Source organism: Pan paniscus, chromosome 20 (genome assembly GCF_029289425.2).
Source record: "Pan paniscus chromosome 20, NHGRI_mPanPan1-v2.0_pri, whole genome shotgun sequence".
NCBI classification, from domain to species: domain Eukaryota; kingdom Metazoa; phylum Chordata; class Mammalia; order Primates; family Hominidae; genus Pan; species Pan paniscus.
This window is the reverse complement of record NC_073269.2, coordinates 27664133-27680911: the sequence shown is the minus strand read 5'-3', so window position 1 is coordinate 27680911 and position 16779 is coordinate 27664133. Positions and strand designations below refer to the sequence as shown.

Below are 16779 nucleotides of genomic sequence, written 5' to 3'. Positions count from 1 at the left end.
TGCAAAGAACTATATAGAGGAAAAAAGAAAGTCTGTTACATTTTACCCAACACAGCTCTTCCTCCCCTCCATTGTAACATAGTGACTTTACAAGTAAATTACCAACTCTTGGTTTCCTTTTTAAAAGACAAGTTAAAATACTGGCACATACATCTTTATTTCTGGTTTATAGGGGCTTTTCTAGACACTGGTTTCTATCTCTTATGACAAAAAGTTCTGAAAGAAATGGTGGCATACTTTAAAATGACAATTTGAGCCTGCTGAGACAAAAAAATAAGTTTTACAGCATCAGAGAGACTGTGGTATCACAGACAGAGAACAAATGTAGCAAGTGATTACTAATTTTTTTTTTTTTTTTTTTTTTTTTTTTGAGACAAGAGTCTTGCTCTGTCGCCCAGGCTGGAGTGCGGTGGTGCAATCTCAGCTCACTGAAACCTCTGCCTCCCAGGTTCAGGCGATTCTCCTGACTCAGCCTCCCAAGTAGGTGGGACTACAGGCACATGCCACCACGCCCAGCTAATTTTTTGTATTTTTAGTAGAGATGGGATTGCACCATGTTGACTAGGAGGATTGTCTCGATCTCTTGACCTCATGATATGTCCACCTCAGCCTCTCAAAGTGCTGGGATTACAGACATGAGCCACCACAACTGGCCTACTGATTTTTAAGAAGAAACACAAACTCCTTTAACTAAAAGCAAACACAAAATTTTAGACAAGACACATTTTAAGAACATGTGTGAGAGACTCCCAGAATGTCTAGCCAAAACGATTGTTTTTAGACTATGTCAGGACAGAACTACATTATAAAGATTGTGACAGGTAGATTTTTTTAATGTCCAAATCTCAATTAAAGATTACAATGTATACAAAACAGGGCAATATAATTCCATCAAAAATATTGTAAAATTTTCAGAAGGAAACCATAGAAAAGATGTACACATTAATTTTAAAAATTGATAAAAAATTGAATATTCAATGGGTGAAACAGGAACACAGACTACAGAAAATCAGAAATGAAGATAAGAACAAAAATATTGAAAAAATTAAAAAATAGAAATTATGGGGGTAAAAAATACAAGAAGAAATAATACCTGAAAAATCCCTCAGTAAGAAAAACAATGTAAACATGAAGAAGCTTAACAAACAAACTAGGATACATACAAAATATTTATAACAAATACATATATAAGCACAATTTCAAAAGTCACAGACAGAGCATCTTGGGAGCTGCAAGATAAAAGTGATGTGTCATATACAAACATAGTCTTACGATATAACCAGTGAATTGTCAACAAAAATTTTGCAGGCCAGAAAGAAACTGTGTGATGCAGTCAAAGTCCTGGGAAAAAAAATAGCTTTCAAGTGAGAGTAACACCATCAGCAAATCTGTCCTGAAAAATGAAAAAATGATGTTCCAAAATAGCCAAATTCTGAAAAAGTATATTGGCACTGCATATACTTATAAAACTTCACAAACATATAAAAGATGCTGAAAGCAGTTCCTGAAATGGAAAATAAAAGGATTCAAGAAAATACCATATAATCAAACAAAAACAAATTATGTTCTGAGAAAAATATGCACATACATAAAAAAAGGATTTTTGTAGCATTATCATAATGGTGCAGAAAACATTTTAAATTATTCTCTAAAATTTGAAAGATAAAAGCATAGCAATTATTATAAACATTTGTTAATAAATATACACCATAAAAAGACGATAGCAACATCAATGACAAATTTCAAGGCAGATGTAATAAGGAAGAATTTTTTATTCAGTTGAAGTTAATTTTTTACCAAACCAAAAAAATATATATTTTTTTCTTTTTTGAGACGGAGTCTCGCTCTGTCCCCCAGGCTGGAGTGCAGTGGCACTATTTCGGCTCACTGCAAGCTCCGCCTCCCGGGGTTCACGCCATTCTCCTGCCTCAGACTCCTGAGTAGCTGGGACTACAGGTGCCTGCCACCACGCCCGGCTAATTTTTTGTGTTTTTAGTAGAGACAGGGTGTCACCGTGTTAGCCAGGATGGTCTCGATCTCCTGACCTCATGATCCATCTGCCTCGGCCTCTCAAAGTGCTAGGATTATACGCATGAGCCACCACGCCCGGCTACTCTTGTTTTTTTTAAGAGGTTTTATGTAATCCCTAAGGTACCATAAAGAAAATATCTGTATAGATACACAAAGAGAATAAGAAATGAGTAAAACCATATCAATACAAAAATCAAAAAGACACAAAGAAAGACAAAAAGAGAAAATGAGGGACAAAAATGCAAGAATCAAAATAATAAAATAACAGTAAGTCTTTTTCATAAAATTATTTTAAAAAATATATAATTAACTTTCAAATTGAGAGATAAACTTTTTTTTTTTTTTTTTGAGACAGAGTCTCACTCTGTCACCCAGGCTGGAGTGCAGCGGCACGATCTTGGCTCACTGCAAGCTCCACCTCCCGGGTTCACGCCATTCTCCCACCTCAGCCTCCCAAGTAGCTGGGACTACAGGCGCCCGCCACCATACCCGGCTAATTTTTGTTTTTGTATTTTTAGTAGAGATGGGATTTCTCCGTGTTAGCCAGGATGGTCTCAATCTCCTGACCTTGTGATCTGCCTGCCTCAGCCTCCCAAAGTACTGGGATTACAGGAGTGAGCCACCGCACCTGGACAAGAGACATACTTTCAATAAATAGATTTATTAAACATTTTAAAAACCAAGATCCAACTTGCCTTTCTACAAGAGTCACTTGAGATCTAATGAAAAAAATAGACTGAAAGTGGGAAGATGGAAGTAGATGCTTCATGCAAATATTAATCAAATGAGAGCAGAAGAGGTCAAAATAATATTATGCAACTACATCTTAAGTTAAAAACTATCATGTTTTATAAAATGTACTTGAAGTCAAAACTCTAAAGAGACAAAATAGGACCTCAAAAAATTATAGATTTATTCACTGGGAACCTATGAAACATTTGTATATACACATGTGTTTCTGTGTGTGTGTGTGTGTGTTTGTTTCTGTGTGTGTATGTGTGAGTATATATATATATCTCACATTAGGGCTCTAAACATATAAAGCAAATATCGACAGAATAAAAGAAACACAGAGAGCAATATAATTATTGTATACTTTAATATTGCACTTTCTGTAATAAAAATAAAACAAGACAGAATATTATTAGTAAGAAAACAGACAACTTGAAGGCAGTATAAAACAATTATTCCTAACAAAGGTATAGAGGGCACCCATCAATAACCTTAAGATACACACTTTTATCAATAGCTCATAGAACATTTTCCTTGATAGACAACGTCCTAGGCCAAAAAAAGAGTCTAACCAAATTTTTTAAAACTAAAATTTTATAAATTACTTTATATGACCAAAATGGAATGAGACTATAAATAATGAGAAAAAAACTAAAAAATTCACAAATATATAAAAATTAACACATTCTTGATTGTGCTCTTGTAGAAAGGTTGAAATAGTTAATATTGTAAATGTGTCTATCCTGCTCAATGCAATCTACAGATTTAATGTAATGTTTTTGAAATTTCTCATTGCATTTTCTAACAGCAACCCCTCGAGTATACAGAATCTCAACAGACAATAAAGTACTTAACAATCTTCAAAAAAAGAAAAAGGGAACAATGTTGGAGGCTTTATAGTTTCTGATTTAAACACACAGCACAAAGCTACAGAATTAAAACAATTGCCAGGCACGGTGGCTCACACCTGTAATCCCAGCACTTTGGGAGACTGAGGCTGGTGGATCGCTTGAGCCCTGGAGTTCAAGACCAGTGCGGGCAACATGATGAAACCCTGTCTCTACTAAAAACACAAGCTGGGCGTGGTGGCAGGTGCCTATAATCCCAGCTACTCAGGAGGCTGAGGCACAAGAATCGCTTGAACCCAGGAGGTGGAGGTTGCAGTGAGCTGAGATCACGCCACTGCACTCCAGCCTGGGAGACAGAGACTCTGTCTGAAAAAACAAACAAACAAACAAACAAACAAATAAATAAATATAAATAAATAAAACAATTTACTGGCCGGGAGTGATGGCTCATGCCTGTTAATCCCAGCACTTTGGGAGGCCAAGGTGGGCGGATCACGAGGTCAGATCGAGACCACCCTGGCTAACACAGTGAAATCCTGTCTCTACGAAAAATACAAAAAATTAGCCGGGCGTGGTGGCGGGTGCCTGTAGTCCCAGCTACTCAGAAGGCTGAGGCAGGAGAATGGTGTGAACCCAGGAGGCGGAGCTTGCAGTGAGCCGAGATCACGCCACTGCACTCCAGCCTGGGCGAGAGAGTGAGACTCCATTTCAAAGAAAAAAACCAAACAATTAACTATGAGTATAATGGTGAAAAAGTAGACTAATAAAATAGAATGCAGGGTGGGTGCAGTGGCTCACACCTGTAATCCCAGCACTTTGGGAGGCCGAGGCAGGTGGATAACCTGAGGTCAGGAGTTTGAGACCAGCCTCACAAATATGGTGAAACTCCATCTCTACTAAAAATACAAAAATTAGCTGGGCATGGTGGTGGGTGCCTGTAGTCCCAGCTACTTGGGAGGCTGAGGAAGAAGAATCGCTTGAACCAGGAAGGTGGAGGTTGCAGTGAGCCAAGATTGCACGACTGCACTCCAGCCTGGGAGACAGAGAGACTCCATCTCAAAATAAATAAATAAATAAAATAGAATTCAGCGCATATATAAACTTTTACATATATGGTCTTATGAAGGTCATTTGCATACCTGTAATTATTTCAGCACTGTTACTGAAAGCAAATAGGTAAAAGCAATGCAAGTTTTTGTCACCAAATTATTCAGTAGATATAATTTGAAATATAAACATATCGGAGGCTGGGTGCAGTGGCTCATGCCTGCAATCCCAGCACTTTTGGAGGCCGAGGCGGGCGGATCATGAGGTCAGGAGTTCGAGACCAGTCTGATCAACATGGTGAAACCCCGTCTCTACTAAAAATATAAAAATTAGCCGGGCGTGGCGGTGCGCGCCTGTAATCCCAGCTACCCAGGAGGCTGAGGCAGGAGAATCTCCTGAACCCAGGAGGCGGAGGCTGCAGTGAGTAGAGATCACACCACTGCACTCCAGCCTGGGCAACAGAGCGAGACTCTGTCTCAAAAAACAAACAAACAAAAACCAACAACAAAAAAAACCATACTGGAATATCACTCAATTTGCAAGAAGTAGAAAATATTCCAACAATTATAAAGATAAATCTTGATGACATTATGCACAATTAAATGAGCCAGCCACAAACCGACAAAAATTTTATGAGATATATAAAGCAGTTTTATTCTTAGAAACAGAAAACAGAATGGTGTTTGAAAAGTGCCAGGAAATGAGAAAAATTGGTAGTTGTTTAATGTGTAATGTAAAATTTCTAGAAGTCTTTTACACAACAATGTGAATATACTTAACATGCCTGAAATATACAGACTTCTTGAGACAGTGTCTCACTCTGTCACCCAAGGTGGAGTGCAGTGGCACAATTACAGCTCATTGCAACGTCAAACTTTTAGGCTCAATTAATCCTTACCCCTTAATCTCCCAAGTAGCTGGGATAACAGGTGCACAACACCATGTCTGTTTATTTTAATTTTTTTTTTTTTGAGACGGAGTCTCATTCTGTCGCCCACGTTGGAGTGCAGTGGCACGATCTCACCTCCCTACAACCTCTGCCTCCTGGGTTCAAGCGATTCCCCTGCCTCAGCCTCCCAAGTAGCTGGGAGTACAGGTGCCCGCCACCACAGCCGGCTAATTTTTTTGTATTTTTAGTATAGACGGGGTTTCATCGTGTTAGCCAGGATGGTCTCGATCTCCTGACCTCATGCTCCACCCACCTCGGCGTCCCAAAGTGCTGGGATTACAGGCGTGAGCCACCACACCCAGCCTAAATTTTTTTTTGGAAAGATGGGGTCTCCATATATTGCTTGGGCTGGTCTCAAATTTTTGGGCTCAAGCGATCCTTTTGCCTTAGCCTCCTAATATCCAGGGATTACAGATGTGAAACACCACCATGACTGGCCATGAAATGAATACTTAGTTTTTTTGTTTTGTTTTGTTTTTTCTTTTTTTTTTTGAGATGGAGTCTCGCTATGTTGCCCAGGCTGGAGTGCAGTGGAGCGATCTTGCTCACTGCAAGCTCTGCCTCCCAGGTTCACGCCATTCTCCTGCCTCAGCCTCCCAAGTAGGAATACTTAGTTTTTTTTTGAGACAGAATCTCGCTCTGTCACCCAGGCTAGAGTGTAGTGGCAAAATCTAGGCTCACTGCAACCTCTGCCTCCTGGGTTCAAGCGATTCTCCTGCCTCAGCCTCCCCTGTAGGTGGAACTACAGGCACTGGCCACCAACCCTGGCCAATTTTTGTATTTTTAGTAGAGATGGGGGTTTCACCATATTGGTGAGGCTGGTCTTGAACTCCTGACCTTGTGATCCGCCTGCCTCGGCCTCCCAAAGTGCTGGGATTACAGACGTGAGCCACCACGCCCGGCCTTAAATAGTTTTAAGATGGTAAATTTTAGGTTATATGTTTTTACATCTTTTTTTTTTTTTTAAGACCGAGTCTCGCCGTTGCCCAGGCTGGAGTGCAGTGGCGCTACTTTGGCTCACTGCAACCTCTGCCTCCTGGGTTCAAGCAATTCTCCTGTCTCAGACTCCCAAGTAGCTGGGATTACAGGTGCACGCCACTACACTCGGCTAATTTTTTGTGTTTTCAGTAGAGATGGGGTCTCACCATGTTGGCCAGGCTGGTCTCATACTCCTGACCTCAAGTGATCTGCCCGCCTTGGCCTCCCAAAGTGCTGGGATTACAGTCACGAGCCACCGCAACCAGTCTATTTTTTAAAAAGAATAAATTAAAAGATACAAAATTATAAATTTTTTCAAATATGACCTTCAAGTCACAAAAGTGTTTTTCTCAAAGGAAACATTTATTATTAAACACAAGGTGAAAATAAAACTACTTTCATGACTACTCACTTACACAAGAAAAAAACACTATGGAAAATCTGCTGAGAAAAAAAAGTATATAAGATGTGCCATAACCAAAGTAGGGGTCATATTTATAGAGACACACACACACACACATATATTCTGATTGTGATAAACATATGGCTGATTTATCTCTTAATTATATCCCACATTGACTTATATGTACAAACAGAGTTGCAAACTGCCTAAAACTGTAACACCAGCAAACACAATAAACTGATGTTAGGAAACCCACACCGAAAAAACACACTGATATGGAATTGCAAAACAATAATAACAGAAATGCTTATTCATAAAATCTGGTATGCAACGTTGATGTAGCATTAAAAAGAATTTGTCAGCTGAGCACAGTGGCTCACGTCTGTAATCCCAGCACTTTGGGAGGCCGAGGTGTGTGGAGCACCTGAGGTCAGGAGTTCGAGACCAGCCTGACCAACAAGGTGAAACCCTGTCTCTACTAAAAATACAAAAATTAGCCAGGCATGGTGGCAGGTGCCTGTAGTCCCAGTTACTCGGGAGGCTGAGACAGGAGAATTGCTTGAATTCAGGAGGTGGATGTTGCAGGGAGCCAAGATCGTGCCACTGCACTCCAGCCTGGGCAACGGAGCAAGACTCCATCTCAGAAAAAAACAAAAAACAAAAACAAAAAAAGAGTTTGTCTAGATAATGCAATATTAGACTGAAACTGTACTCATGGAGGAAAGGTATTTTGAATCATTGGCATGCAAGTAAAATTTCAGAGAAAATGCAGTATAATTATAAATAGAAGATTCTAATGAAAAACTTTTGATAAATAAACATTTAAAAGAAACTAAAAATAATTTTTAAGTTTTAAATATATGCTATTTATACACAAAATGAAACTGCTGTAATCCAAGCTTAGAAGCAAAGAATAGCTTTACAATGCTAAATAAAGAAAAATATATATATTTTTTGCAGAATATAGTTAGGATCTCTGATATATAAACCAAATATTTGAGAATAAATCATGTTATTTTTTAGACATAGGCTGACAAACATGGGTGAAAATCCTATAATTCCATTTTGCCTGTCTATTTCTTTTTGCCTGCCTGCCTGCCTACTAATTATCTAATTTACTTCAGACATAACATGTCAATTCTAGTATATTTCCCTAAATGTTTCAATCTAAAATTACACACAAAATTGAAATAGAAAGTAAAAATGTACAGGGAGAGTGACATCAGTAAGATGGAAAAATAAAAGGTGCCCTATTTGCTTATTTTCCTACAGCAAGAAAATCTGTCAGCAATCCCTGAAAAAAAATGCCTTTATGAGAGAAACAGGCATCATGGCTCAAACCTGTAATGATGGCTACATGGTACATTAAGGCTGAAGAATTGCTTCAGGCAAAGATTTCAAGACTAGTCTGGGTTATGTAACAAGACCCCATCTCCAAAATAAGTGCCTTTAAGAGAGCTTTGAGATTCAGGAAGGAAGTTGTGAAACTCTGCTAATGCCTAAGATTGAGGAGCATCCTTTTTAGAAGGCAGGCTTTCATTCAGGTGGCAAACAACAGGACACCTGTTCTTGGCTACAGACCAGAAAATTATCCACCCAACTTGGTCCCACTGAGAATTTTGAACTTACTCTGAAACCATCCAAAACTCTTCCCAGCCAAAGTCTGGAAGAGGTCCTGCCTTTTCAGAGGCCTGGAAAAAGACACTCATTTATAGCCACACAGACAAGACTGCAGACCTTGGTCCTTATTGTCTTCCCTGAAGCACTTCCATGACTCAGTTCCAGCTCCTTGAGCCACAGTTCATGTTCAGCTCTACCTACATGGAAACCCACACAGAGACCTGGGGAAATCCTTTCTGGTACCCAGTGAAAGCTATTTTCATCTACATTTTGATATAAAGCCCACCATATATGCATAACCAATTGCAGAAACCTGCCCTAGTGTCTACCCTACAGAGCAAAGTCCTAAAGGATATTCACTCTGCCCAAAAATATAATGGGAATTATAACTATCCAAGCCCCTTGTAACAAGTCAACTAAAGTTGGACCCCAGTGAAGACCCAGCAGCCTGGTTACCAAGCTACAACCCCTCTCCACTATAAGCCCAGAGGGTACTCTATCACCCTGGGCACCCAACAAAAGAATATCTTTACATCTTGAAGCCAGTTTATAAAAACTTGAAGAGGTGTTTGCTTCTTAAAATTCACAGAGACCAAAGCAAAACTATATTGTGCCCATTCTCAATGCTTCTACTTAAACATAGCACTGAAGGTACGTGGCAGAAAAATTAGTCAAAATAAATTTTTAAAGTCACTGACATTGAAGACAAGTAAGAAGCTGCTGGTTCTAGAGCATTTGACTTTATATATAAAAAACCATAAACAGTACATTAAAACCTGATTAAAGTAATAATTATACTCAAGACATTAGCAAATAGAAAATTAACATACAACTATACATTATGGTTCCATACACTTAAACTATCTGATAAAATATAGAAAGAAAGTAATCTTATTTACAATAGCACTAAAATAAATTTCTGAGAACAAATTTAACCAAGGAACTAAAAAATATTTTAAATGAAAGATATATCAATTAAAAAAATTAGAGAAGACACAAATAAATTTAAAAATATTTTATGTCTATTAATGGAAAGAATAAATGTTGTTGCAGTGCCTTATTTTGAATTTTTATTTTTTTGACAAAGTCTCGCTCTCTTGCCCTGGATGGAGTGCAGTGGCACAGTCTTGGCTCACTGCAACCTCCATTTCCCAGATTCAAGCAATTCTCCTGTCTCAGCCTCCCAAGTAGCTGGGATTACAGGTGCCTGCCACCACGTCCGGCTAATTTTTTGTATTTTTAGTAGAGACAGGGTTTCACTATGTTGGCCAGGCTGGTCTGGAATTCATGACCTCATGATCCACCTGCCTCGGCCTCCCAAAGTGCTGGGATTACAGGTGTGAGCCACCATGCCCAGGCTAAAATGACTTGTTATCTAAGGTGTCTCTAGATTCAATAAACTCCCATCAGAATTCCAGTTATTTAAGGTAATAGAAAATACAATTCCAAAATTTACATGAAACTACAATAAACTTTGAATAGCCAAAGCAATCTTGAAAGAAAAAAAAAAAAAAGCAGGAGGACATCATGCTGTATAATTTCAAACTATATTTCAAAACTATAGTAATAAAACAGCATGGAATATGCAGAAAAATTAGCAATAAATAAATGAAACAGAAACCACTATTCTCACACATTTCAGACATAATGCAAAAAGAGAACTTAAAAAATAGTTTAATTTGCTGGGTGTGGTGGTGCACGCCTGTAATCCCAGCTACTCAGGAGGCTGAGGCAGAAGAATCACATGAATCCGAGAGGCAGAGGTTGCAGTGAGCCGAGATCGCACCACTGCACTCCAGCCCTGGTGATAGTGCGAGACTCCGTCTCAAAAAAAAAAAAGAAATAAATAAAATAAAAATAGTTCAACATAGAGTTTCTCAAAATTATTCAAATATCTGTGTGTTTCCAGAAACAATGGAAAAGCAGTGAGATTGTGCAGTCTATTATATGCCATGAAATGGACTTTGGCTCTCACTGTAAAGTAAGATTACCAAAGGGAAAGAATTTTTAGAGATTTAAAAAAGATAAAACAAAAGATGCTTCTATGTGAGAGGAAAAAAAATAAATAAAAAGCAAAATAAATAAAAAGAAACAGAAACTATTTCCTTTGTAAAACAGCTTCCCAAATTATTTTAAAAACTGGCTTTTTTCTTTTTTTAAACTATAGATCTCTTATCAGTTTTGTGTATTGTATTTACTGTCACCTACCTGGGGGTTTGGCTACCATATCATGTGTCTTCAAATTCCAAGGCTCTTTTTCTTGCTCCAGACAGGTGATCAGGTCTGGCTTTGAGACAGCAATACCTGTTTTATGAAAAATAACATGAATCTTGCTCATATTCTCCAATTACCAACTTAGTAATGCTCTCAGTAAAGAGAATGTAATGGAATATTCTAGTAAATTAACCCCAAAATAATAATTTATAAAAAATTTCTAAATATACCGGGCATGGTGGCTCATGCTTTTAATACCAGCACTTTGGGAGGCTGAGGCAGGCAGATCACAAGGTCAGGAGTTCGAGACCAGCCTGGCCAACATAGTGAAACCCTGTCTCTACTAAAAATACGAAAAAATTAGCTAGGTGTGGTGGCACACGCCTGTAGTCCCAGCTACTCAAGAGGCCGAGGCAGGAGAATCGCTTGAACCCAGGAGGCAGAGGTTGCAGTGAGCCGACATTGTGTCACTGCACTCCAGCCTGGGTGACAGAATGAGACTCTGTCTCCAAAAAAATAAAAAAAATAAAAGAAATTTCTAAATATTTAAAAATGTTTTAATTTTATAGGTTCTTAATTTAACTACTTTGTACTAATTCAAAAATTGGTGATGGTGATTAAATTTTAAGAGGTGAGCAACAAGATGTTGCAACTAAATTTCTAAAATTAACCCTAATCTAGAATGAAGGAAACAAATCAGCTCAGGAAAGTGGAAAGTTCAGGTCAAAATAAAACATCTTGAAATTCTTTTCTACATGGACAAATCCTGAAGACTTAAAAGAAAAAGAAAAAAAAAAAAAACCCGGGATCTGAAAGCACAGAATTTTTACAAAAATAAATGAAATCTATAGGGTATATTAGGAATTGTGTATTAAAGTTATCCTCACCCAGGAAGACCAGGTTTCTGTAGTTCTCTAACATTACATTTCTATATAAATTCTGTTGTTCAGTGTCCAGACATTGCCACTCCTCCAGAGAGAATTCTATGGCCACATCTCTAAATGTCAACGCTCCCTGAAAAACACAAACAAACACACATATTTACCAAGTGCCCCTGGGCAGAATTTTAAATTCGACTCAAGGTGAAATAAGAGTAAATATAATTGGGTCTTACTTATAGGGGTGACTGAAATTATCTAATAACCTTCAACACAGAAATATTCTCTAATGTATACTCTAACTCTGAGAAAAGAGATTGGCATAAGATCCAAAATATCAGTATATATATGATACTTTTCCAGATGATGAAGTAAGACATGAACACTAACATGTACATTTTTGAGTGGTATATTTACATCATACAGAAAGAGTTGTGTAAACTTTTCAGATGGAAAAGTCACATTGAGTTAGAAGGTACTGCTCAAATTGTAATGTCTACAATAAACTGAAGATCTTGTTAATGCAGTCTGTGTCAGAAGGTCTGGAATAAAGCCTGAGTTTCTGGATCTTGGTGCGGTGGCTCATGCCTGTAATCCCAGCACTTTGGGAGGCCGAGGCAGGCGGATCACCTGAGGTCAGGATTTTGGGACCAGCCTGACCAACACAGAGAAATCCCATCTCTACTAAAAACACAAAATTAGCTGGCCATGGTGGCGCATGCCTGTAATTCCAGCTACTCGGGAAGGCTGAGGCAGGCGAATTGCTTGAACCTGGGAAACAGAGGTTGCAGTGAGCCAAGATTGTGCCATTGTAATCCAGCCTGGGCAACAAGAGTGAAACTGTCTCAAAAAAACAAAAACAAAAAAAACACAAGATGACCAGTCATGCCAATATTTATGGCCCAAGAAGGCTATTTTGTCAAATATGGAGTAACTGGAAGAGCCTGTAGTCTTTTTTTTCCAGTTTTTCTGGCCTGTAACAAACATTAGAGCTTTCATTTTCCAAAGGCAGGTAAAGGCAAAGAAAACATAAGAAGGGCAGCTGCCAGATTAAATGTCATGGTTTCTGCACATCAGCTGCATAAAGAAACTACTAATGAAGAGAAAAATAATTAACTCCATATTGAAGAAATCTGTCAGCTTCATTAATCAAGTGAGTTACTAATATCAACTGGGCTAAGACAAATTTTTATGATGTGCTGATGCACACAGGACACAGCATCACTGTTGTAATAGTGGCCCTCCAAAAGTAAATTACAGCCTGAATTTAACTATAAAGAAACATCAGTTTTATGCAAAGTTCAAAATACAGATATCTCCCATGTTCTATAATTGTTAATAGTTAATAGTTATTTTAAATAGTCTTTCTTTAGCACCGTGGAGAACAAGTATCTCCTAATAATTTTTTTCAGAACTTACTGGGTAATAAATGACACCCTGTTTAAATAAGCTTTTCTTAATCCTTCTCTACATAGAGCTGATGGAGAACACAGACAGAACCTCAACATTACATGGTCTTTATTTTTACTAAGAACCCCGGCGTTTCCCCAGTAGGAATCTTGAGCATCCACACCTTCCCATGTTCAACAGCCACAAAGGGAACATTTTTAATATTGCAGATTATAAATTCATGGTGAGAATCATGGCATATAAGAAGCCATGATGTAGAGAATGTACAGAAGGCTCTGGTACATAGGAAAGAAATATTTTTCTGAGATCCTTGACTATTATAAGAATTTTAAAACGTAGTTACAACAAACTCATTTAAGAGGAAAAGCACAAGTAGAGAATTAAAGTTTGGCAAGTACTAAAGGCATGGCATTCTAGCAGGCAGAGTGGACACAACCCTTACTCCAAGGCATGTTTAGCTGAAAAAAAGCCATTTTTTTCTCTTCTCGTCTTTCTCTGGAATTTCTTCTCAGATGAGATTTTTGAAACAAATTACATCTGCATCTGGAGAATATGCCTTGAACGATGTAAGCACCACATCTTTACCTGCTACCACCACACTCATAGGCAGAAGGACCAATACAGAAAAACTCTACCCATTTCTGTCCTTTATAACAGAAGAGATTCAGGAACAATAAGCTGCTCCACAGATGTAAAAATATGTTTCTCCTTTCCTGTCCTCAGGTGCCCTCCCCTGCCACAGACACCAGCAATTTCTGCTACAGTTAAGAAAAATGTGGGCCACACTGCCCTGTTCCTATGCAACCCAAACAGAACAGGTTCTGGGACCACCCTTTAGTGCAAAGTGAGACTTAACTATCATAAATGTATCTTGAACCCTCATACTTGATTCTGGCCTCAACTTAGAGTCACATGATTCTAATTAGAAGCCTGGGCTTATAACCATTTAACTAAGCATTGCCTCTCCAGCTTTAATAGCTTATAAATCACTTGGTAATTTTGGCCCTACTCTATGAAATGTGATTCTGCAGGTTTTGAAAGGATACATGAATGGGTGTTATAAACAAGTTTCCTATCAATGCTGATGTTTCTCCACCTGGGGTCATTATTAGCATTAGTTAGAGCAAGCAGGCACAGCACAGAGTTCATTACACTCAGCACTCTTGTGACAATACAAACACTTTTGGTACAAATAAGGACAATCAATCTCCACCTTAAAGTATTATAATCTTTGCTGGCTTTTTTTAAGTTTACAGAAGAAACAGAAAGCAACAATGTTTTTTGTTTGTTTTTTGTTTTTGTATTTAGAAAGCAACAATGTTTAAGTCTGCGTTTAGAAAACAACATATACACATGCAGTAATGCAATGTTTATTATTCAGGTACTACAATCTCAATAAGATGCTACAGGGCACTGTGATAGCACATTACAGGATTTAATCTTAATAACACCCTGTGTGTTGATATTAAGTGTTGAATAATTCCCAGTATTTAGAAAAATGATCCATATTTTTTTCTGTTTCTCTGTCATTGACCTTTTAAAAAAATGTGTAGAATAAAAACTAAACAAAAACAGATGAGCAGAATAGAGAAATGAAGAGTTTAATATAATTTACATAAATTTTTATTGTTTTTATATTTACTTCTTGTGGCTTGGGGAGCAACTAGTAGATCTGCAGGAATGGAAAACAAGTTGCTAAATAAAATGTCTCTGCAAGCACTGGTTTTAATAATTTTAAAAAGACCCTAAAATTCATACTTTATATTTCTCATTTATCTGCTTTTCTGTTTCAGAAAATTGTGAGCACCAGCTCTAAAAATGGAACACGATTCATCACCCAAAACTGATCTTTTCTAATCAGTTCTGTGAGATGAGACTCCAGGGTAGGGCCAGACTTAAATAAGGCCTTCAAAAGGTAAATCTGAACAGAACTGGGGCAGGGAGTGGACCCTAGCTAGAATTTGGTTCTGTATGCCAATGGGGATATTTCCAGTTTTGTTTTTCCTAAGCTTACCTAAGAGAAATTTAAATCTCAGAGTTTGTGTAATTTAAACCTTTTATAGTCACTTCCCTGTCAATTTTATATCATATACTAATAAGCCATTTAAACAAATCATTTAAGGTTTCCTCGGATAATTTTATTAAAAGATGAATATGTATTTTTAGTAAGGTAAAAGAAATACAAATAATAATAACAACCCTTCTGTTCATAAATATTCCTTCAGGTGAAAACACCAAAAGTCACAACAATATAAAGAACATGGCCGAAATAAAGCCCAAGTTTTTTTTTGCACACATTTATTTACCTACCATATGATGCATAATTCAGCCTTTATTCAGTTGCTAGTTTTATTAGTCTGTTCTCATGCTGCTGATAAAGACATAACTGAGACTGGGAAGAGAAAGAGATTTAATGGACTTACAGTTCTACGTGGCTGAGGAGGCCTCACAATCATGGCAAAAGACAAGGAGAAGCAAGTCACATTTTACATAGATAGTGGCAGGCAAAGAGAGAGCTTGTGCAGGAAACCTCCCGTTTTTACAACCATTATATATTCTGAAATTCATTCACTATCAAGAGAACAGCGCAGGGAAGACCCACTCCCATAACTGAATCATCTCCCACCGTGTTTTTCCCATGACTTGTGAGAATTACAATTCAAGATGAGATTTGGGTGGGGACACAGCAAAACCATATCATTCCACCCCTGGCCCCTCCAAATCTAATGTCTTTACATTGCAAAACCAATCATACCTTCCCAACAGTTCCCCAAAGTCTTTTTTTTTTTTTTTGAGGCGGAGTCTCGCTCTGGCACCCAGGCTGGAGTGCAGTGGCACGATCTTGGCTCACTGCAAGCTCTGCCTCCCGGGTTCAGGCCATTCTCCTGCCTCAGCCTCCTGAGTAGCTGGGACTACAGGTGCCCGCCACCACATCCGGCTAATTTTTTTGTATTTTTAGTAGAGACGGGGTTTCACTGTGTTAGCCAGGATGGTCTCAATCTCCTGACCTCGTGATCCACCCATCTCAGCCTCCCAAAGTGCTGGGATTACAAGCATGAGCCACCATGCCCAGCCCAAAGTCTTAACTCATTTCAGCATCAACTCAAAAGTCCACAATTCAATGTCTTATCTGAAACAAGGCAAGTCCCTTCTGCCTATGAGCCTGTACAATTAAAAGCAAGTTAGTTACTTCCCTGATATAATGGGGGGGGGATATAAGCATTGGGTAAATACAGTCATTCCATAGGGGAGAATTTGGCCAAAACAAAGGGGCTACTGGCCCCACGCGAGTCCAAAATCAAGCAGGGCAGTCAAATCTTAAAGCTCCAAAATGATCTCCTTTGACTCCATGTCCCGCATTGGGTCATGCTGATGCAAAAAGTGGGTTCCCATCATCTTGAGCAGCTCCACCCCTGTGGCTCTGCAGGGTACAGCCTCCCTCCTGGCCGCCTTCATGGGCTGGTGTTGAGTGCCTGTGGCTTCTCCAGGCACATGGTGCAAGCTGTCAGTGGATCTACCATTCTGGAATCTGGAGGACAATGGCCCTCTTCTCACAGCTCCACTAGGTGGTGCCCCAGTAAGGACTCTGTGTGGGGTCTCCAACCCAACATTTTTTGTGTGTACTGCCCTAGCAGATATTCTTCATGAGGCCTTCACCCCTGCTGCAAA

At 38.6% G+C, this 16779-nt stretch overlaps 1 protein-coding gene across 1 annotated transcript in view; it reads right to left on the bottom strand.

Annotated features, from left to right (window-relative positions):
- LOC100986411 (putative zinc finger protein 730) overlaps positions 1–16779 on the bottom strand; it is a 33281-nt gene that overhangs the window by 4491 nt on the left and 12011 nt on the right. The window contains 2 exon segments of the mRNA XM_063600098.1: positions 10817–10912; positions 11710–11836. Coding sequence (XP_063456168.1) covers positions 10817–10912; positions 11710–11836 — 223 coding nt within the window.